The sequence below is a fragment of the Hippoglossus stenolepis genome, chromosome 7, assembly GCF_022539355.2.
Source record: "Hippoglossus stenolepis isolate QCI-W04-F060 chromosome 7, HSTE1.2, whole genome shotgun sequence".
Taxonomy (NCBI): domain Eukaryota; kingdom Metazoa; phylum Chordata; class Actinopteri; order Pleuronectiformes; family Pleuronectidae; genus Hippoglossus; species Hippoglossus stenolepis.
The window spans coordinates 26,156,740-26,181,491 of NC_061489.1; the positions used below are offsets into that span (position 1 = coordinate 26,156,740).

The 24,752-nt window shown below is 44.3% G+C and overlaps 1 protein-coding gene across 2 annotated transcripts in view; it reads right to left on the reverse strand.

Annotated features, from left to right (window-relative positions):
• Positions 1-24,752, reverse strand: part of glra1 (glycine receptor, alpha 1) — an 86,791-nt gene that overhangs the window by 42,356 nt on the left and 19,683 nt on the right. The window contains exons 2-4 of one of the 2 annotated variants that reach the window (XM_035162321.2): positions 23,821-23,945; positions 23,492-23,503; positions 15,080-15,118 (exon numbers count right to left, since the gene is read on the reverse strand). In XM_035162321.2, the coding sequence (XP_035018212.1) occupies positions 15,080-15,118; positions 23,492-23,503; positions 23,821-23,945 (176 nt within the window). The remainder of the gene's footprint in view (positions 1-15,079; positions 15,119-23,491; positions 23,504-23,820; positions 23,946-24,752) is intronic. The other variant, XM_035162322.2, reaches the window with a different exon arrangement.

Sequence of the window (24,752 nt, forward strand, 5' to 3'; positions counted from 1 at the left end):
AATGTCTGCTTAATGAACTGCTGTTAATCCTCAGTCGATAAAAATACACAAAATCCTGATAATACTCTCTAATGATGTATATTCTGTACTTTTCCATTCATCACTAAAGAGGCATTAGGCTGTTACCAACTAATACTTCACCATAATAGCTGCTCTGCACCCAGACTGGGTCCGAAAACGCAGCTCTGCACTTTCCACGCGTAGAAACTTAATCAAATCTGTGGACAAAGCATCATTATGAGGCTATTGTCTGTGGAATAATTAGATCGTTGTGCACAAATTCAATCTCCGTTTCCGTTAATCCCATTATTCATAATCCTTTCATCATCATCGGCGGGAGAAAAATGGTTTTTAATTTTTTTTGCACGGTTACGAAAATGCTAACGTCCAATAAGTCAAGAGGTGGGATCGTTATTCTGAAACATATGGACGAGACTTTAGTTCAACACAAACACACTAACACACACACACACACACACACACACAAACACACACACACACGCACACTTTGTGTTAAACGTCCCCGGCTAAACTCGATGTATAATTCCACTCGCCGGCGGCTACTGCGAATGAAGGAAGGGGTCTGGATTATTTTGATGGCCAATTACTCTCCCTGTCACAGGCTGAGGAGAGCTGGAGGCCACTGGGGGGGGGGGGGGGTGGGGGTATCATCTGAGAGTCATTCACACACACACACACACACACACACACACTCACACACAAGCATGCAACTGTGGTTAAGCCATAGAGAAGAATCATAGGGTTGGAGATGCACGGTAAAAATCATTAAAGTTAGCCGCAGGCGCTCGTTGGCTACGTGACTTACATGTACAGGAGTCTAATTAGAACAAACAATCGATTACTCACAGGCCTGCGTGATGTGGGGGAAGCAATAAAGACGCTATAAAAGTTTTAGATATTACATCAACCAGGTTTGTTTCCAGTGCAGCAAATGAAACTGTGGCTGCAGATGAAATGAGTTTGTTCCAGAGAGAATTGCTGCAAACTGCTGCTGATGGAGAAAGAGGGAGAGTGAGAAAGCTGCAGAGCTGCAGGTAGAATTACTTCAGAGTGGAAAGACGTCTGAGCTGTGGAAGCTTCCTGTTTGCTTCAGCGTCTGAAAGCTCGTTGAAGGTGACAACACTGATCTGCTGCAGCATAATTCAGTGCATGAAACTACAAACATGGAGGAACGTGAACCACGGACTTTGTTCTGTGTGCGTTTCCAAGGATAATGAACGACATCACATTTACATTTTCCTCCACGCTGCTATTTGTGAAGCTTCCGCTATTTTTAGTTTCCACAGATTTTCCAAGATAAACAACGGGAAACTGTTTCTTCACTTGCACCCGAAACTATTTCGTTCCCCTGCGGCAAGAAGACAGCAATTAGGATGAATCTGGTCAAAGAAACTGAGAAGGAAATTGAGGAGAAACGCAAATGAGCCGATTATACTCCAGAGTCCCTCAAAGTACTGGATTAGCAAAGGGTGACAGTACTTTCCCTGAGACAGAAGAACGTGTAGTAACGTGCACAGGCAGCAAAACGGGGGAAATTAACAAATTAAAGTTCTATCAGCACATACATGTCCAACAGTCCCTTAGATTCTCCATGTTCGTTTGGACATATTCATAAAACCATACAGATAAACTGTTGATTCTCTTCTGGATTCATATCGTCTCAGCAACATATAAACAGTTTGTTACCGTACAGCAGCCGAAAAGTGACCCCAGCACATTACAACACGGGTAAATGTGCGAACATCCAGATTTTTTTATTTGCAAAACAAGATTGTTTGTGTTGTGTTAGATTTATCAGAGCGTGAGAGTGTAATGTAATAATATAATTAAAATGAGTATCACATGCTGGGTTCTGTACAGACCAGAGGCTTCTCCGACGACGGAGCAGGAAACAGGAATATTTCTTCCTGACTCAATCACTACATCATATAAAGTGTAAAGTTATTTCACTTATGTAGAACTTTTCTAATCTTAACAACCACTTGACTCTATAAATCAAATTCACCCATTCACACACACACATTCATACATTTATATATGCATGTATAAATATATATAACCCTTCTCAATCATTCACACAGGCACAGCTGTCAGGAGCAATTTAGGCGTCAATGTCTTGCCCAAGGACACTTTGACATGCAGATTGGAGGAGCCGGGGATCGGACCACCGACAAACAGACGAGGGGACGACCCGCTCAACCTCCTGAGCCTTTTCCTGCACTTTTTTAAATTGAGCATCTGGAGAAGGTGCGACACTAAATCCAGGTTTGGTTTCACGTTCACAGATTTAGGAATCGGATTCGAGTCTCATTTTCTCTCGGTCAGGGGTTCGGTGTCTGACCGAAGGAGACTTCAACATGCAGACTGGAGGAGCTGGGGATCGAACCACCGACCTTCTTGTTTGTTTATTCAAACCCACTCTCAGATAAACAGCCTCTAAATGGCCTCCTGGTAAATAATGATCTGTCCTGGACGACCTGACTCTGACGCTCAGAGGCTCAACAGACCCAGGGAGCACAAGCTCTTAAATGTCTGAGTGCATCAGAGGGTTTATCCATGAACCAGCGGGTTTTACATTATCACTGTGTTTTCCCTCTGAATGGCTTTTCAGGTTTAACTCAAGTGCTCCGACACGTTTCCTCTGCATCTTGGCTTTGTTCACAATCCCTGCTTCGAAGTCCTCTCTGGCAGGAGCGAGGCGAGCGGAGCGATATCATAATTTGTCTTTTCTTGACGTCGTTCGCGGCGCGTGGCGCAAAATAAAAACCGAGGAGGAGGGGAAGCTGATAGCGAGCAGAAAACCTCCTCCTCCTCCTCCTCCTCCTCCTCCTGCTTCGCTCCCTCTCTCCTGCTACAGCCGCCGGTTTAATAACCAGCCAGTGAAGGAGAGAAGGAGAGAGAGACAGTTTTACTTTATAGCTTTCCAATAAAAACAGAAGACGGAGGTGCAGCAGCAGCAGAAGACGACAGGGAGGAGAATGCAGAGACAGCTCATTAAGCATCATGGAGGACAGGCTGGCAGAGTGACTCACAGGTTACTGTAGCTGTAAGTGTGCATCAGTGTGTGTGTCTGTGTGTGTGTGTGTGTGTGCAGCTCGACACACACAGACACACACACACTCACACACTCATATACGTCTATACTTCCACTTGTGAGGACACAATGTGCCCTCGCCTCTTGAATAAAAATGAATTCAATCCTTCTTATCATATTCGTTGGTCTTATAATTAAGGAGGTTTAAGCAGCATTAGTTTTCTAATTGTGTCTCATACTGTTTACATTTATAATAATGACATTTGCCAGGCTTGATTTCTTAATGGGCGGCGCGGTGGTACAGTGGCTGGAGCTTTAAATGTTCTGTTTAATTTCCTGTTTTATAATAATTTGTAAATGTACGTACAAGTGGTCAAACCTTTTAATGCTGTTACTTAAATAAGTCAATATATTTTAAAGAATATTAACCTTAATAAATTATCAATACAGTGCTACTACACACTATTAAAAGCATAATTTTGACTGTTTTAACAGACACACACACACGCACACGCACCACACACACACGCACACGCACACACACACACACACACACACAGACACACACACACTGCTCTCGTCCTGCTGATAATAAAAAATAACCTCCTCCTTCTCCAGCTGAACTCCACTTTCATTAAGAACAAGTGACAACAGCAATAAAGCAGGATGAGAGAAGCAGCTCGACTCGGCCGCTCAGCACTTCTTCCTCCTGCAGCCTCTGACTGAACGAACCCCCCACCCCCGTCCCTGAGCCCCGAGTCCACGTGACTCACACAGCAAGAGGTTTACAAACTGTCTGTGCCCGTCTGTGATCTTTGAATAGATCAGAGGCTTCTGCTTGGATTCACTTCGTCTCTAAAATAATAATTTAAGTCTTCATTTGCTTCTGGACGTTTTAAAGCATCTGCAAAAAACTATTCTTCACAAAATTGTAAATCAGTGAATTAGAATAATCAATTCAGCTGTTCTGTGTATTTTAACTGTTTAATATATCTTCTATATTTCCTTATGTGTGTTTACACCTAAACAAATCTAAAACATGCAACACTGAGCTGCACTAAAATCCACTAGTGTGTCTTTATTCCTTGATTCAGATGCACAACAACAGTTTCCTTTGTGCTGAGCAAACGGCACAAAGCGTTTTCAAAGATAATAAATGAGCCCGAGACGAAGCATCTGCTGCAACATGAGGACGAATGGTTTGAGATATTATCACATGCATCCACCATGTTGGTTCCTCTGTGTGGATTCTACATTTTGTTCGCTGGTCAATTTTCACCTCGACGTGACACAGAGAAGTGTTTGGTCGGTGTCCAGGGACTCGACAGGTCTAAATAGAGCCGGTATGAAGATGACACACTTATAAACCTGCCAGGGAAGTAATTCCTCTAATTGCTTTTTTTAATGATGAATAGTTCTGAGGGCTTTTTAACTCCCCCGATGCTTTTTCTCAACACCTCGTCCTTGTTGTGATTTTTAAACTGAAGCAACACAGAGCTGTGGATTTCAAACAGCCGCCTGTGGGATCGTCTCGTCTCACCGTCCCCGTCTCCACCTCAAATGAAATTTAAAGCCACTTGAAAAGACGGCGTCGTGTCATATTGTTCGGTTCTATCACTGCTCCAAGTCGAAGCTTTTCATTCCCACCGGAGAGGCTCTTATTTCACACAAATCCACTCACGACATTGGATGTATTTTGGATTAAAGTGTCCACTGAACAGCAGGTTGTCCTCCAGTAAAAGCCATATGTTGGGATGATATAGCAGGTGCATGGAAACTGCAGGGAGCGTCACTGCTGCCAGTGAAGGAGAGAAACTACATCCAACACGACCGGCTGATTCTAATAGGAAGCTATTTTTCTGTTTGCAGAAAAAAACCCTGGTAAACACAGATGAAGCCTGAAGAGATTTACAAAAAGAACATATAATTATTCCTCGGAGAAATCGCTGCTCCCCGACACGGCGGCTAAAAGACGACAACGAGGCAGCGTTCGTTCTTTAAATGATTTCTCATCGAGGAAAACAACTTGTTTAGTCGTTCGGGAGCCGAATCTGCGGCACAATCGAAGTCTCCATCTCCGTCCCTGCCCTCACGTCGGAGTCACGCTCCCACCGACGCATATTTTATTCATCACGTCACTTCAATGCACGGCAACAAAAGCGGAGCAGACATTGGTTTGCAAACATGGCACAAAAGGTCTTATCAGCGTCAATCCAGGAGTCGCTGATGCAGCCGCCGTCATCAGCAACTGGAGGAGGCGCCCGCTCCATCTGCCGCCAGTGACTCAGACCACAATGGCTCTCACACAAAAAGTCACGTGACTCACCGGAGCACTCAGCTCTCTTCACGCTCGGGATGAAGTGCGTGTCTGAGGAACAGATTTAAGTTTTGATGAGCTCAGGAAGTCAAACTGCCAGATGTTGTTGGTGGGAGCAGGGTTTTAAATCCACGTCTGCATTTATTCATTAAGAATCATCAGGACTGAACTGGGTGTTCACCTTTTGGAAAAGAACAAACTTCTTTTAATTCACTTCATAACGTGTAAGTCTGAAGAAGCAGGAGCAGTTTGTATCATCACTGAAAACAGCATCAGTCCAGAACAGATCATCTTGGTGATATCGTCTTTTGTGGTTTTGAAGAATTAAATGTTTTTGAGAAAGCGCTGATAACATTTTTTGGGGGCAATAAAAAAAAACTAAAATCCTGTTTATCTGTCTGTGTTCAACAATTCAGAAAAACAATTTCCACCCAACAGCAAAATGTCTTCTTGGGCATTGATGGTTCGATCATTCGTACGTAAAGGCAGCAAAAATGATCCTTAAGACAAACACAAGACAAACTATTACAGACTCAAGGTTTAACGACATGTTAACGATTGTTAATTAATGTTGAAGTCTGATCCAAAGAGATTCACCAAATGAAATATTAAAATAAAGCCCCGAGGTTAAAAGGAGAGGAGACGAAAGAACCTACAAACTGAAATCAATCAAACAAAAGAATCTGAGTAAACTTCATCGAACCAAACTTTGTTGTTGTGCCTCTTTCCCCGAGGCTCTGTCTCTGCGGAGCTCTTTGCTAATGACGCTACACAATGAGCCTGAAACCACGAATCTGAACTGAGACGTATTTATCCAGCGATCGTCGGCGACACGTCGGCCTGCGGGGACTCATCGTAACCAACCTGAAACCCCCCCCCCCCGCCACCATCAGCACCACATTAACGGGGGACCAATTAACTGGTCAAGCCATCAGCCGTTCCCCACTGACATCCTCATTACGAGCATCACACCACTGTGGCGTACCGGCACAACCAAGTGGAACTAATGGTGCTGCATAAATCAAGCTCACCTAATGCTTTTACAAGAAGGGAAGAGGTATAGGTGGCGAAGAGGGGTGCGTCTCATTACCAGGCCTCAGCACGGTTCTGAGACCTGATCTCAGATGATGTATTCAACCCTTTGGTTTTCTCCAGAGCCAGAGACACGACAGAGAAGCTGGATTCATCCGGCGCTGGGAAGAAAAGTCGCAGAACACAAATTACACCAAGAATTGTCCGAGTTACGCAGCATCGCCTGTTCTGCAACCGAGCTTCCGTCAGCAGAAAGAAAAGCACAATGGCTGTGAGACATTAAATATTTATAGGGCGTCGTCTGTAGGCTGTGTGGTCGGAGGAAAGGCGGTTCTACTTTTTATTGAGCTAATATATTTTCCGTGCACATCCTCGTGGAAGTTGAGGAACACGGTTCTGAGGGAAGGGGAGTTGGAAAGAGAAGCAGAGCGTCGGTCTGTTTTTTATCCATCGCGGCCGCACACGACAGCCGAGGAGGTGATGATTCTGTTCTCATCCTCCATGAATAAACATCAGCGAGAGAGCAGAGCTGGCGAGAGTTGAGGAAAAAAAAATGGAACTGGGAACATTAGAGGATCATAAATCTCCCGACTCGCTGGTGAAACAGTGAAATAATGAACATTTTGTCAAACGCCAGGAGCTTTAAACTCGACTTAGAGAGAAGGAGAAGCAACGCTGGTGAAAAGTCATAAAACCGATCCTGGACTATAGAACATTAAATACACACAGTGTTGGTTTTGTTTCGATTTGGACGCGCAACACGTTCAATATTAATTAATTGTGAATAAACAGGCAAACAGCGCCCTCCAGTCACTGGGGACAGTGGACGGAGGTGAACACGTCTTCTTCTTCTACATCCTTGAATACCCTAGTGATCCGTGAACAACTCGCCAGCAATACAGATCAGTTTGATGATTTGATTATTTTAATTTTATTGATTTAATCATTCACTTGACAGGGACAGAGCATGTTAATGAACATCTGTATTAAAAAACCACTACACGTAAACATGCCAGGTTCCAGCGTGAATGCTAATTTATCTCCTTCATAGCAACAACCTTCATGGAATCACTTCCTCTTTGTCTTCAAAGTAAAAGCCAAACGTTTGTTTTGTTCCTGCACTGCTTCATATCGAGCCTTTATTTTGAGTCCACATTATTATAACTTATGTAGAAGCCACGCATCGAACAGTAATGAAGCAAATTCAGCTTCTTTTCATGAAAAACACTGATAGTTAAGAAAAACCACTGCAGATAAACCAGGTAGGATGAGCGCTATTTCACTCTGCACCATGGACTGTTCATAAAAACGCTCTGCACACAACGTCCAGCACACGAACAATAAGAAGAGAGGTTTATCGTATATTATCTAATGACAAGTAGCTGCAGAGCATGGACTCAGGAGAACGGGCGTGTTTGAAATGTTCACTGCACGAGTCTGTATAAAAACAGGAGGATAACTTCACCTCCCTCCTGCTGCTCCTGCTCTTCTCCTCCATTACATCCAGACGTGACAACAGAGGAGTTGCACATCAAGGCTGCGAGACTCCAGGAGGAAAGAGGCTGAAGCAGAAAGTGACGTCCGTCTCCTGACAACAATGAAGCACTATTGAAACAAGCCTTGTTCCCCCATCTCTTCCTTACGTCTACTTCCTCTAAAGCAACACCAGCACCTGGGATAAAGAACCTGTCTCCGTCTGCGTCCTGTTCATTTCTTTTATTCCCATGCAGATGCCAGAGCTCTCGGGTTCCCGTGCTCCATCGCTCTTCATTTACACGGACAGCCCTCATTACTCCCCCACACATGAAGGAGTCTACCTGGCTTCTCCTCCAGAACACCAAACCCTTTTAGCTCTAAACGAGGGAGTAAACAGCGCGGTTGATCAGTGGCGAGGGGGAACACTTCTTGTCACATTTTAATTGGAGTGGCGCGATGAGGAATGGCGGTTTTCTCCTGCCGACATATTCCGCCATCCATCATCGCCTCTTCCGCCGAGTGAACTTTAGGGAAAAACTTAATTTTCCTCCCCAGCGAGGGAGGGAAATAGCATTATGACATGTTTTACTCCACCTGCTCTTCCTCCATCTCCCCCCCACACACACACACACACACTCCACGAATCAGTTTCTCTTTCTCATTCTTCGTCTCATTCGTATTCTGTCTTTCAGCCACAGGGTGTGTGAGTTTCATTATGAGATGAAATGTATTCAAAGTGGGAGGCAGGAGAGCAGAGGAGAGGATGGAGAGATGGATGGGTGCGTAGCAGCCCGGTCAGGAAAGCACCTGAGGCTGTGTGTGTCTGTGTGTGTGTGTGTGTGTCTGTGTGTCTGTGTGTTTGCATATTTACTCAAAATTGCCATCCGTGCCTCGGAGCGTTTTCAGTTCCTCTGCACGACGTGATTGTGACTGTGTGTTTGCAGTGGAAATATTTGTTTTCTTGTATCTTTCTTATTATCGTTCTATCTTTCGATCCATCAGCGGAGTATAAGCAGAGAAATGTCCTGATGTCTGTCAAGGTGATAAATATTCAGATGTTGTTCTGCCTCCTCCACGTTAGTAGATAGGAATAATTGTCAAATCAATGTTTTTAGGTAGGTGCTGGTTTTAATGAGTTAATTTATGAAATATATGCAGATTTGTCGGCCCCAACCCACTGGAAGACTTTAACTTGGAATTAAATTCGTTTTTAAATCATCTCTCATAACAGACTTTCACCGAAAGGCTTTTACTTGAAGTGTTTGCTATAACTTTTAAATGATGTATTATATATAGAGTATATGTGTGTTGGATTTCAAATGACACTGTTGTATTTGATGTTTTGTATTGTTTTGACAGCTGTTTTGAAAAGTGCTGCATCAATGAATTTTTCATGTAAGAAGACTCGTATCCTGGACCTTTTGGTTTGATTTCTGAATAGCGGGAGCAGGTGGAGATGAATCCTTCGTCTTTAGACAGTGGGTGAAAGCTACATCATGTTTATTTATTCTCCGGCCACGTCCCTCTGGTCACATATTTAAGCTCTGCAGTCGGTCTGAAAGTCGCAGAAAGAAACGAACAAAGCTCATCCTTTGATTCTTAGGGGCTGACGCTAAAACCTGACATTTTAAAAGTTTCTTCCATCATAAAGAGAATAACAACGCTACTAAAAATATGAAGGTGCTAAGTCAACTGCTTTTCCTCCATAATAAGGAGCAGACATTAAACCGGGTCTTTGGAGAACCAGTGCTCGTCCAGGTCTTTCCAGGCCAGGGTTTGAATGATGGGGGGACATGACAGGCTGGCAGCCGCCTGACTGCAGAGCAACAGGAATCAATAGCAGGTCCACGGCGACAGAGACGAGATGACAGGAGCTTTATTCCACTGGATTACCGAGAGGAAGTGATGCTGCACACGGCGTGATTGTGTATGTGAATGAATAAAGCAGAGATATGTTTGCACGATACTTTCTGTGCACGTGACCACGAGTGTGTGTTTGCTTTATCCTTCCTGCTTGTAATTTGCATTTTTTGTTTGCCTGATTGTGTAGATAGGCTGTTTACATTAAGTGCGTGTGTGTGTGTGTGTGTGTGTGTGTGTGTAAGAGAGTGTGTGGAAGTCATCTACTCAATAAATCAGTGTGTGATTTAAGGGTGTGTCGTGATACTCCGCTGTTAGCTCGATGCTTTTAATCATCTTGAGAGGAAGGTAGATAGTCATGTGAGATTAGTGTTGCACGCACACATCCACCCACGCCCACGCCCACACACACACACACACTCCACCCCCTCAACTTATCCCTCAAACACACGAGAGATAATACATGCACTCCTTCTTGCGACCTCACTGATAAAACAGGTCCAAATGATATCACTGTGTTTTTCCACGTTCCAGATAATTCAGAAGTTAGTTTAATGTTTCAGAATTAAAATTTTCAGTGGTTCAGAAAACTCGACAAACTGAGCTGAAGTTAAACACACAGTGATCTGGACAACCAGCCGACAGGAGGCAGGAGATGTCTGTCACATTTTTTAAGGAGCAGCCTGCTCTTGCTTTTCCAGGATTACCAACCTTTGCCTTAAATAGCTGGGGCTCAGATTATGTTTCCACTCGTGCACAAAAAAACAATCTATTTTTATCTCCACCACGTGGTTTGACTTGTCTAAATGTCGCCCGACTGTTTTCCCGTAGCAGGCGAGAAACGGGAAAGCCGCACATTCCGGGGCGAACTGAATCGTTTTGTCATGTAGCTTTGAGGATTTGCTGGAATCAAGGAAAGCCCTGCAAACACACCCGAGTGTTTCCTCTCTGAAGCGCCACGCCGCCATATTATACTCTGCAAAATAGGCCACTTGGATGGGAATTAATCTATGTGGGGGGGATATTCTGCTTTACATTCAGTAAAACCACAGTATGTGCTCCAGCCTGCAGTAATCATTCTGCAGCGTTGGCTTTCTGCAGCCCTGTGCAATCACATTATAAAGGTGTTCACCATGAGACAGGCCACTTGGATAAGCATAAATCTACATAGCTGCAATTTTTTTTTCCTGCTCTCAATAAAAAAAAAGTAACATAACCGCAATATGCTCCAACCTGCAGTCCTCGCATTAAAGTGTCACCTCTCCGAAGCACTATGCAATCATATTACACAGCCGTCCTCCATGCGGCCGGGCGTCCGGATGAGCATAAATCTACAGAGGCGGATTGAATCCTCAGGCCCGGTGCACGCCGCCGAGGGGGAGAGGAGAACCCGGGATCCTTACAAATATCCCTTGGCCTAACATTAATCTGCATAAAGCACGAGTGTGAGGAGGTGAGTTGTCTGTGATATGTGCTGAACGTTCCACAACAGGAGGAGCAGAGGCTCTAATCAGGGATGAGACGGCGGCGGCGGCGGCGGCGGCGGCCGAGGCTTCGGGCTTCGGGCTCCGGGCTCTGACCTGTCGACTGGATTCTGCTGAACACGCTGGAAGAGAAATCTCCTCTCACCCCCACAATCCTCCACCTCCTCCCTCTTCCTGTGTGTCCCCTTCTTCTCTCTCCTCTCGTCCCCCCTTCCTCCCACGTCTCCTCCTCGATGACGACTTTCTTTCTCTGGCATGCAGGCACTCGGCTTCTGGTCTCTACATTGATTTGTTCGACTGCTGTCGTGGTTCTTTTTCTTTATTGTTTCCTCTTTAATTTGTCCTTCTTGTCGTGTCCTTGCCTTCTTTTTTTATACCTTTCGTTTCCTACTTTCTTTTCCTTGATATTCTCGTCCTTTCACTTTGACTTCTCTCGCTCATCTTTACTCTGACGTCCTGTCGTCTCCTGTCCTGTAATTTAGTTTCTTTCCTCTTATTTTATTTGTCTTTCTTTCTTTCTGAACACACAATCTAATTTTCTTCATTACCATTTTCTTTGCTATATATTCTTCCCTCAGATTTGCCAAATCCATTCCTCTCCTTCCCTCGTCTCCCATCCCCCTCTTCTCCTCTTCTCCGGCCTATTACATCGTCCTCTCTTCCCTCCACATTAATCTAATATGTTTTGCCTCCACGTCTCCTCCTCTCTCTTCTGAACTCTGAGACATTTCCATCAAAGTCGTCCGAAGCCGATCCGGAGTAAAACGATGAGCCTGCACGTTACTGTGGAGGAAGAGAAATGATTTCTGATGATAAAGAGCGAGTGTGAATGTAAAAAGGTTCGAGGGACCTTAGTGATAAATGATCACGTTTTACTCCGGAGCACGTTGGTGGAGCTCATCATTTCATCAGAACCGACAGAGGAAAGACCAGTGAGGACACTGGGAAGACGAGGAGTTAAAGTTAAATATATTAAAACATTTTTATACTTTAAGAACAAAGAGGGAAATGATTGAGGTTTCGTCAGAGTTGAATTAAAGTGAAAAACACCATCCACTCTTTTCTGCACATGGATCTGTTCAATTCCAGTTCTCGATTACTAAAGGTCCAAATACTTCTTACTGGTACTAAAGAAATACAACATATTACTCCCATCTTGAAAACCTCGCACTGGCTCCCAATTAAATTTGGAATTGATATTAAAATACCACTACTGTCTACGAAGTTCTCAATGGTCTCACTTAAAATCCTGCAGTTTTAATCTTGCTTTTAATTCAGCCTGATTCTGTCTTATGTTAACATCCCTCATTAAAATCTAATTTCCTTTTATTGGACATTTCTCTTGGATTGTTTTTCCTTTGCAAAGAGCTTTGACTCAACTCCTGTAGTTTTTAATATTCTATGAATAATTTGACTTGACTGAGAAAATCTGATTACACGAGTGTGAAAACGTCTTTGCATCAAGTAGCGAGACAGAAATGTTTCAGGCTAATTCAGCAAATCAAAAGTCAGATTTGTCATCGCATAGACTAAAATATTTCCTTTTCATTGATAAATAGTCAAACACTGAATATTATTACTTGTATTTCTCTATTTATCCCCAAATTAACATTCATATCCTCACCCTGACTTTCTGTTCTCTATAGTTTTGTTCTGCTTATTGTTGAGTTTCCAACAGTTAATCACTAGAATCACTTTAAAGTCTCTGGGTAGTTTAATTATAACCAGCAAACCAAAACAAATCACTATGAAAATGACATTGTGGTAATTACACACATTTGTTTTTCTGCCTGTTCCTGATAAAACCTCCACTCGTTATATTATGAGATGAAGTTTGACATCACCGGCCTCTCTCACACATCTCCGAACTTCTTAAGCTATAATTCTCCTCTTGCTATTTGAACATTAAAATGAAAAATGGTTTCTTATTAGCTCGGCAGTGTTTTTTTTTTCCCTTGCTCTTGCCTCTCCTCCCGAGCCGGTGGGTAAGTTATGCGTCGCAGCAGCCCCCAGGCAGACGGGCGGCTGCCTGCTAATACCAAACGTTGTCTCCCGTGAAGCTGACAATATTGGCCGGCAGAGTATGAGCTCAGGAGGTAATTGGGGTCTTTAGTCTGCAAACCAACAGTCTCACTCAACAGCATCCGTCACCCGGCGTCACCAGACTCACAGAGACCACATCCGCACCACCGTCTTCACGTGTTTTAATCATCTCGAGGCGCAGTCATCGTCTCAATGGTGGAGTCTCCGATATCTCCTCAGCGTCGGCGCCGTGGACACGGAGGAATATTCAGTTTCCAGGAAATATTGAATAATTTAATACAGGATGTAACCTGCGTTGACTGTAACTGGCAGTGTTGCCCCCAAACAATTGCCCAGTGCATCACCTCTGCTGTTTGCTCCATCGCTGACTGTAATTGTCTGGAAACTCCTGCAGCACTAATTGCAGGAGGGACCATTGTGTGTATCTGTGCATACCGGATGTGTGCAAATCTGTGTGTGTGCATGTGTGTGTCTGTGCGTGTGTGTGTGTCTGTGCGTGTGTGTGCTGTGTGGGGGTTTCTGCCTCGGCCTCCACTTTGTGCATGCAAATTAGGGCCACGCACACATTAGTCACGACTGACAGGAGCCACTGTGTAAAGGGCCTGCTGTGCTACGAGCGTTAGCATGTTAAGCTAACGAGCCAAATGGGCTGAGAGAGATTCTTCAACACGGATCAACAGAGAACAAATAGACGGAAGCGTTTACAAAAGGTATTTCTCTAATGACGCGTATTCTACTGCAAGATACTGAAGTACATTCTACTGCAAGATACTGAAGTACATTCTACTGCAAGATACTGAAGTACATTCTACTGCAAGATACTAAACTCTATTGTACTGTATTCTACTGAAAGATACTGCAAGATACTGAAGTATTTTCTACTGTATTCTACTGCAAAATAGTATACTGAACTCCAATGTACTGCAAGATGACAAAGATTTATATTATACACAACACGTTTTACTACACACTAGACTGGACTTCAGTACAAATGAACTGTATCTACCATATTCACTCGTAATAATGATGAAAACATAAGTCTGTCCTATTACAGCTTATGTAACATTAACACTGAGGCAGTTGTAAATACTACTCGTATTATACTTCAGTTATTGACTCTTTAAATAGTTAAGATCACAAATGACTCATTGTCTTTGCACCAGAATCTGGCAGCAAGTGGAGGTTTTGTTCAACTTGGCATTCGAGTCTCATGTCCTTTGATTTTCCTTGTGCAGGAGTTCCCCAGTGTCATAAACCTGATGTCAGATCAGCTCTAATTAAGTACACGAGGAGTATTTCTGACCAGCAGACTGATCCTGGAGATGTGAGGTAATGAAACAAGCTGCGTCTCAACATTTGTCTTCATGAAGGAGAGAAAGACCACGACGTCCTCAGAGAAGACCTCGTTTAGTCAGACACATTTACAGAAAGAGGCAAAGCTGCTGTTTCTGAGGAATAAACTCAGCGATTTGTCTTTTTGCCACGAATGGAGTGAATTCTTTTTAAGGAAAAAACGTGTCAACACAACGAGTTCAGGAAATTCACCTGAAATATTGACAGATACTTAAATGCTCATTTCACCAGACGTCCTGAGAGATTTCATCACAGTAAAACCCCTACAGAAGTACATTATCATCTCTATATCTTATATATATATACATTCATATGTATATATATAAACCAAATAGACATTTCCCTGACGTTCATGGAAAACGCCTCATCAGAGCATGAGTGATTGACAGACAGAACCATGGTCAGGGAAGAAGAGAAGAATCAAAAAAAAAGAAAAAGGGAAAAAGAAAAGGAAAGTACCTTTCTTGTGAGTAGCTTCATTTTTGGAGCCTTTGGGGTCTAATAAAAAAAAGATCAGAATTAAACACAGAATAATTCTAACAACACGTTACCAACTATACGTTGTTTGTCCTCGTTAAGGAAAACAACTGCTTTGCCTATCAAGGAGCGAACAAGACAGCAAGGCTGGATTATCTAAGGTGTCGCACTGCTGCCAACGCTCAGCGTGGGAGAGTGTGTGGCAGTGGGGTCGACTCGGGAAGGGCAGGGAGGAGGGTTGGGGGAGGGGGCAACATACTCTGAAGGCAATAGCGGGAGGGAGGGGGATGCATGAGCCTGTAGAGGAACAATCTACAGCCATACTGCAGAGGCGATGCACTAAGATGGAGAGCGGGAGGAAGAGGGGTTGCAATGCAGTTCTGTCAACAGGAGCTGAAGTACGACTAGCAAAATGCACTAGAGGAGATGCAAGAGGCCAGAGAGAAAGAGGAGGAAGAGGAGGAGGGCAGGGAGAATGCAAAGACTACATGTCAAACTGGCTTCCTTTTGATTTGTAGCCTCATTCGGCCTTCCAGGGAATTGCACTTTTGATTTATTTTTCTTTTTGGGCAACAGGTTGATGAGTGAGATGCATATTCCACAAAGACCGGCTCCCGGGAAGAAAAGAACCAGACTAATGACGTCCTCAGAATGGATCCTTTGTCCCTGGACTCCGGCTACAGACGCGTGGCTGTGACCCCACATGAACGGATGAATGATCTCCCAAATCCGAAATGAAACCCGGCTCCCTGCTTCAAATGGGCGACATTAATTTGAAGTCATTTGGCTGAAATGGAGCCCATCGGAATGACAAAGGGTTCGACCCCCACCCTCCCCCAAAAATGTAGATCTTCAACTTCCTCCTAATGGGTCACATAATTCCAGTCGTTCCACAGAAACTTTTATCCTGCAGAGGGAGTGATTTATATTTCTGTCGCAGAAGTGGAATTTAAGGCCTTTCCCCCCCCGTTCCCTCCAGGAAAGTTACGGCCTGTTCTATAAAGTCTGAAAATCTGTGGTTTGATGGATCCATCCAGGAAGTACGAGTAAAAGAAGCAAAAAGACAAAGGGTTCAATGTTCTTTGAGCCAGAACTCTTCACCTTTCAAACTAAAATACACTGACATGAAAAATACACTGACATGACTACATGGGTTTTGATAAGAAAAGGCCGTCCCACAAATTCCCTTATGTAAAAGGTCAAACATTGTACAGCTCGTTCTGACCTTCAAGCCTTTAATGGCTTTCTCAGTAATGATCACATCTGGGCCTCTGACAGCGCATGTATTTTTCTTTTCCCAACAAAAGTTAGAAATGTCACACGTTTGAGTTTCGCCCAAAAATGAACAGCTTCATTCTCCCTCAGCTACGTACGCAGAACTTTCTTCTCCTTCAGGCTCAGACTTGTTGATGGATGTCCTATTTTGCCTCCGAACCGCATTGAGCGGAGTAAACCGGCGCCCGGCCTGCTTTGCTGTACTTGACAACTGCCATTGTGAGGGATGGCGACCCCGGCCGCGTAGAAGTCTGGGAGCGATATTGTAATCTGTCATTGTCAGCGTGAAAAAAAAAGAAGGGAAATGGCTCCTAAGATAGATGGGAAGTATTCGTTGTGACCATGAACTGTTGTAGACAGGTGACTTAAACTCTATAATCTGCCTGAATCCATGAAAGGCAATTTTTCCTCCCTCCTCTGCACATGGCAATCTCTCTGTGTCAGGGCTAAGCCTTGGCTTAGCCCCGCGGCCGGGCAGTCTGTCGAACATCTGAGCACCTGATCCTGGCATTAAACCCACAGTAGCTTTTGTTTTTGGGCCGCGCTCGTCTGGCAGCGGGGATCTCATAATGCCGGCTAATTACCAGCGCTGTGCAGAATCAATTCTCCTGGATTTGTGGAAAGAGGTGTAGAAACGACAACAACAACAGAAGCCTTGATTTTGTGTTGGAAAACAAAGGTGGTCTTTGTTAACTGAGAGCAGGGATATTCTCCCTCGCCGTCTTTCTCCTCCGGAGTTCTCACAGGCTGCATCAGCCGATTATTAGACACGTCTGCCATGTCGACACCGAAAACAGCAGCTCACTGCCTCCGTGATTGTGTCACAGCAGTAAACACTTCTCTCCATCAGGCTTTTTACACCCGTGCGATGGGCTTTAACTTTTTTTCCAAGCTGGTAATTAGAGGTGTGATGGGTTTCCAGGGGAGGACTGAATGGCCTTTTATAAAGCCGTAATCCCTTCCTTATAAACTTATTAGCCACGGACCAGTGGGCTGCAGAGGGAGGAAGACGGAGTAATGAAGCCGTCAACTCTTCTTACAGATCCCACATTAGCTTTACATCGCCCCGAGCTGAAGGGATTCCACGTTCGTGCCGTCCTCAGACTGAGGAGAAACAATAACGACGTGAGGTATTTATAGCAAACTGTGGGACTGGAGAGAAATGGAGTTCACTCATTTTGACAACACGGCTCATTTGACTCTGCTCCAATTGCAGCCTGATGATTTCACTTTCAGACTTCAGCTGCTACCTTTGGCTGCAAAAAATCAGAGCGAGCATCCTTGTTTCATTTCATTCGTCCGTTCCCCTCCCCGCCACCCCCCCCCCGTATCAGTCTCTCTCTCAGTTCGTCTTGAGTGCCCTCGCACAATTGGCTGCCTTTTACCATTACCCCATTCAATATTCCTCTCTTCGCTGCCCTTGCCGTTCCGCCTCCTCTCGCTAGACATTGAAGCATGATCAATATTTTTGTCATAACTCAGGGGAGAGTCACCTCTGAGATGACATTAAAATTCCTCGCTCCGTGCAATATAGTCCCCATCCAAATTTCCTGGCTTGGAAAGTATGGGGCCATTACCTAGAATACATAAAGAGCTAGAGGACCTTCCTCCGAGCAAGGGTGTCCCCTCCCTCCAGTGGAAAGCATTAAGAGGACGGACGGAGGGGGGGGGGGTGGATATTACAGTTTGCTGCTTATTCACGTCTGCTGCAAATGTTAAAAATAACTGAGGAATACTTTAAGCCCACTGGGAACTGTGTTAGCATCAAAATACTGGCGCTAAGCTCGTGGAATACATCCTGAGCAGTGTGAAACCCTGGATTGCACTTTTGCCATCTGCAGTTCTTTCCAATCTCCTGTCGTAAGCAAATCGCTGCAAGTTGGTTAACCGCTTGCAATGCTACCTTCCTCCCCATAACCCCCTCTTTAACTCGCCCTCCCTCTCGCTTCCATTTTTCTTTTTTACCCGCAGCCATTCCTCCACCCCACGCTCATTACCATATGCCCATTAATCCCATTAAGTAGCCATTAGATAAGTGCTGATAACACCAAATGAACGTCAAGCTCTGACAGCTAATAACTACAGTCCCACCTCGTCACATTCAACCCCGGCAAGGAGAAAAGGAGGTGCAGAGAGCAACAGGGAGGGTGAGGAGGAGGAGTGTGGTGTAGGATGTAGTGTTGCTTTCTGTAGTAACAAGCAAATATACTGCCGTACGTTGTATATTTACTCGTGTCTGCTCGAGAGGCGAAGTGACGAAGATGTGGATCTTCACCGGAGGCTGTGTTTGAGTTTTTTTTCTTTTACACTCATCATCACTGGGATTTAAGAGCAGAGAGAGAGAGGAGCGAGCTTTGCCAAACCAGCCGTGGGAGCAGCGTGAAATAAAAGGATTGCTTCCGAAGATGCAAACCCGAGATCAGGCAACTTTCTGTGGCTTTTCGACACGGCTGAAAACGAAAAGCTGCTGACATAGACGAGAGGTTGAGGTTGCAGACGCATTAAGGTTATTTTCACCTATTCCTGTCTCGCAGGCGGAGATGGAGATGGAGATGGTAGATGGGGGGGGGGCAGTAAAGTGGTGACGACGTTAGATAGCCGACGAGCGAGCGGCTCGTTCTGGTTCAGCTTCAAACCAGAAGCTGAACTTGGAGCCATCGTCCTCGGTGCCGCTCAGCTTGAGTGATGATGAAGGACAAGGTTATGGCGACGAGAGAGAGGGGAGTCGCAGCTGTAGTCTGTGCCATTCATCAAGTGTGTGCACTCACACACACACACACACACACACACACACACACACACACACACACACACACACACACACACACACACACACACACACACACACACACACACACACACACACACCTTCCCCTCAGTGCTTCTCTCTCTCTCTCTCTCATATATATTTATCTGTACGCCGCCATGTGACCAGTCATTACCAGAGCGAGCCGATCAGAAAGGCCTGGTGCTGCTGTTCTACCACATCTCTCATTGGAACTGCACGGTGTCGGTTCTGCTCTGTGAGCCGCCCGCCTGCTCATCCAGGTCAAAGGAGTCCAATTTGTTTCACGAATCAGTGGAATGGGTAAACAAGGCCGGGGAGGGACGAGGGGAGGGAGGAAGAAGGGGAGGAGACTCCGTTTACACCTGGTGTTAACACCCGTCCTGAGAGATCCGATCACAAGTGGCGAGCGTTAAGTACGTGTGTTCACACCTGGCGTTAACGGCTCCTGTGGTCGGATCTCACTTCCCCGCGCTACATGCAAATTAACACGTACGTCATGTGTGTTGGTTTTGACGATGTTGTTTTGAGTCTGAGTTTACAGATGTGTCCGATGTAACGAGTGTGTGTGTGTGTGTGTGTGAGAGGTAGATAGACGAGTCAGGATCTCAATCTCGAGCAGCTCTGATGAAAGATTTTACCGATTCAATAAAAGTATCGGTCATTATGTGGTGATCAGTGTCGATATCGTGGTTACAAACAAACCAACGAGAAGAGAAAAGGGGAAACTGCAGCAGCTCAGAGGACGTCAGCTGAGTGGAAGGTCCTTCACATGTGGACCAGACCACCTCAGAACGTGGTCTGTGGTGATCGGATAGCGACACGTGCACTTAGAGCTGTCTGCTTGTGATCGCATCACATAAACCACAGGTTAACACCAGGTGTGTACAGGGTCTATTTGACGTGCAAGAGGAAAATGGACATTAGTTGGATGGAGAAAACCCTTGTAGGCAGGGTGGCAGGGGAAAAACAAGAAACGTGGCAAATGAAAACTGAAAGAAACTGAAAGATACAACAATAATGTTTAAGGAAAGGACACAAACTAAAAAGAGTTGGACTGTGAGGGAAAGTTAGAAAGCAGGTGGAAACCAGAGTGAACGAGAATAAAGGACGGATTAACAAATAGACTGTGATAATGGAAAAGGTAGAAGGAAATAGGGGCCAGGTAAAGAATTAGGAAAGTTTTGAAAGCATGAAGGGGTCAATGAAGGAGGGAGGGAAGAATAGAGAGAAGAAAGTATAGAAACCACGAGGGACAAAGAACTAATAAAAGGATGAGAAAGCAGGAGGAGAGAATGAGAGAACGGATGAACTCATGGATTATAAATGGCTTGTCCTAAATGTGTCAGGAGTGTTTGCTCTCCTCTCCCTCTGATGGAGGAACCTGCTAAATCAATTGGAAGCTTTTTGCCCACACAGTGGACCCCCGGTCATGATCAGTGTAATTTCTTTTCATGCTGGCACATTCGTAGCTTCGGGGCAAATCTCATCTCTTCCCTCTGCTGTTTCCCTCCCTGCCCTCCATCCACCGCTGCTGCTGCTGAACGGAGGAATTAGCAGGAGCCGTGCTAACGTGATGAGGAGGAAACTGAGGAGGTGGAAGTGAAGTCCTGAAAACTAATTATTCTCTTACCATTAAGTAGCTGTAGCTTTCCACATTCAGGCCACACTCTCGTGTCCTAAACTTCCTGAGAGTCAAACGTTCCAATGGGGAGTTCTAGAGTTCTTCTCACTTTTCATGTTCTAACATGGTTTTCAACTTGATCCTCCTGTTCTAGTTTTCCATATTGTTATGATCCACACTGGCAGCAGTTAGTGGAGGTTCAGGACAAAGATCCACATCAACTAGAGTCCCACAGTCCCACAGGAAGGTTTTCAACTCTGATCAATTCCCATGTGACGTGACCAAGTGACGCTTCAGTGCATCAGAGCGTAGGTAGGAGTTGTGGGTACGATTCTTGAAAGGTAACGAGAAGTCGAACGTATCTTTCAAGTCAGCAAATCATTGCAGAAGATTATAAAGCTAATAACTAATGCTTTTTGGATCAATTGATTGTGATTGATTACGTAGCAAACAAAGCAATTGATCAATTGATTTTAAGGATCATTTTACACATATCAATGTTAAATAAACCCTAAACTCAATCCATGTCTCATTCCTCTTCTTCTTCCTATAGTCAGTAGTAGTATTACCCTAGTACTATTACACTAGTTGACTTAGTAATACCAGAGAACTGTGTAATCCTTCATTTTGCCTTTGCACCGTCTCATACTCTGCGGTGTTTTGTCCCTTTGAGCTGTCAAGCTGTTTATTTCATGGAGGTGATAAATGCTGTGCTGTCGTTAGCTGGTACGAACAAGAAGAACTGCGTGAATGAGCGACTCGGAGAACTCGTGCTTCTCCACTCTGTGGACGTGACTGACGGCCACGTCTGGGAACTCACATCGTGTCTGCTAACATCGACATGACCGACGCACTCAGCTTAGATAAAAGATTGTCATCATCCTGAAGATGCAGCGACATCACAGATTGACCCCTTTCTGAAACATAATCAGGGAAGTTTGTATTTTTATATTCATTAAAGTAAAATTCTCTGTGAATCATGAAAGTGTAGTGATGTCATCAGGAGGATTGATCTTCTGCCAGAGAGCAGGTTCATCTGCATTCAACTTTTTTCTGACTACATCACATTAGGAGAACGGAAAAAAAGCATAAGAGCCATAAATTCAAATAACCGTCACATCAGCCTGTTTAAATCCTGATTTGAAAAGGTCGATGCAGCGCTCGACTCAGTGAATCAGACTCGTTGCCAACCGGAACCGAGGAATGATCATATTTTTTAAAAACAAAATGGAAATGGTCTCAAAAATGGACTCGCAGACGATGACGCCTCACAAAACACCCGAACAGATTCCTTTCACGTGAGGAAGGACGAGTGGTTGCAGCAGTTCTGTGGCTGCGGCAGGTTTAAACAAAAAACACACACTTAGTCACTGTAAATCACTTCCAGCCGTCCCAGTTGCCCCACTTACAAAGATCACCATATAATGGCTGATACCATCACGGCCTCAATGGCGAAAAGAGAAAAGCTGCATGACATATAAGCTGAGCTCCACTGCTGCACTTCTGTTTCCCTGTGTGTTCAGTGTACAAAATATTAAGACACCTGAGTGCAGGCACCGCTGGGACCAATCAGTAAGAAGATAAAATACATTACCCCTCCAGGTTTGATCAGTTTCCAATGGCGGAGGTTCACAGGCTGTCCGGCCTCTGTGACCTCTGACCCTCATTGTGGGCTAACTGTTTTTTTTTTTGCCAAAATCAGACCAGAGGTGGATCGTAAAGTTTGAGTGAGCACAAGAAAAGTGCTTCATCGATAACAAATCCAATTAGAACAAACCAATGTCACAATTCTAAAATGAGGGATTGTGTAATTGCCAATTAGAATCTTTAAATCCACCTAAAAACTACATTTACATCAGTGTTTCGGTCGAATTAGACCTCCCAGAAACCACTGCTCTCACCTTGATGAAACTGAGAGGGATCACACATGTACTGTACCTCTTCCTACTGATTAAACCAAAGTTAATATCCAGAGCAACTTAAACAAAACCTGCAAACCTCTATAACGATGCATAAAAAGCAAAAGTGTGTCAATGCTGCTATTGCTGATAAAAAAAAAAAGAAAAAGGCATCACATCCGTTATTACTGCAAGGTCACCAATATTTTGTACACTCAGAAGCCGATGAAGTAGTTATACAGCAAAATAAATCACTTGCATCTTAGTTATTAACATGCAACAAGGCTCAGATGAAATATTTCACCCTAATGATCAGTGATAAAAAGGTGAAACTGCAGTTTTGTCTGAGACTGCTCTGATATTTCTGCTTCTTCCAATGACTCCTTGGAAAGATGCTTCATCTCCACTTACTGTGTTCTTCATACGCTTTAATAAATAAGGACGGTTGCCCCAGTTCTCCAATGTTAAACTTATTAGTGTCCAGTGTTCTCAATGAGCTTAGTACAGAAACCTATGACATGTGTCTTTATGGGGGCTTCCATTCAGGGAGAGGTCACTAAATATTAAATTATCATCATAACCAGCATCAGCATGAATCATATTTAGCGGCACGCTCGTGGGAGAGAGGCACATTACCTTGACCCCCACAACAAGCACTCAGGGTACAGTGTGGACACCAAGGAATGTAGCCAACTAGCACCAAGCTAACTTAAGCTAGCTGAAGTATTTCTTACTTAAAGTCTGATTGGGGCTAAAGGTGCAGGGGGTTATGTCAAGAGAAGGGGGTATCAGGGTCTAACACCTGGATTTACCTTTGTTGTACACTGCAAAGGGCAAATGAAGAAGATTGAGAACAAATTGAGAACAACCAGAGTCATTTGTAAGGTTAAACATACAGCAACAGAATTTTATCAATATCAACATTATATATAAATATATATATATACTTGTTTTCTTCGTCTCTTCTCAGTAAAACAAATGAATACAAACCTTCGCGGGTGAGAATCTTGGCTAAACCCTTCAAAACGTCATTTAGAGAAGGTGATGAAATGCAGAGACACAACATTACCGGCTCTTTTCAGGACAAACGTTTTGGCTACATTCCCGTCTTATCCGACTGAGCCTCGGTGGCAACTCCTACCTTTAAAGTTTGGTCGGATTCTGGCGTCGTAACCCGAGACTTTGCCCATGAGTTTGTCCAGGAACTCGGAGGGCGGCATCGGAGTGGCGGCTTTTCTCGCAGCAGCTTCTTTCGACGCTGCCAAGCTGCAGGAGAGAAACGTAGAAGTGGTTAGAGGAAGGTTCAAAGGGAGAGGTGAGGATTCTGTCTTCATCACACGTCAGAATCCTTCGTAAAGGTTGTTGAGTTTCACATTCAAGGCAATTGATCATGAGCAATGATGACCTGGCACCCGAGAGGGAAAGGAGGGTCAAAGGTCACCGCTGACAATCGGCTGATAATGAAAAAACAGAAGCACAATAAAGAAAAGAGAAGTTTCCCTCCTGGAAACAGCAGCACAAACTAAAATGACCTTAACGTGCACTGAAGGTCACAGAATCCCTGGAAACCTGAAGTGATTGAACTTAATCCAGTGTAGAGATGTTCCGAAACCATTTCTCATTCCCAATACTGGTTCCAATACCTGGAGTTTGCTTATTGGCCGATACCAAGTACCGTTAATAACATATTTTAACATCTGTGTTCTACAAACCCTGTGTGATGCTTTGTTAGAAATACACAACAATGAATTTGACCAGTTTGTTGGTTTTCTTTTGGAGCTTTTGTCTTTGTCGAATTTACTGCGTCGTTGAAACGCAGTTTTCAAAGTCTGCTGCTGCACTTTGTCCTTTTCATCCTTTCACCTTGGTGAACTCCTCCTGCTCCTTCATGTAATGCCTCCTCAAATGTGTTATGGGATTTCTTGCACCAGCGTCGCTCCTTGTAAATCTTGCATGGTGAATGTCAGAGTTTTACTTGTGGGACTTTCGAGCATGAAATACTTTCAAATTGCTGAGATTTAGGCTAAACTACCGGGAATCACTTCTTCTCGGCCTCTTTAAAAACAGTACTTG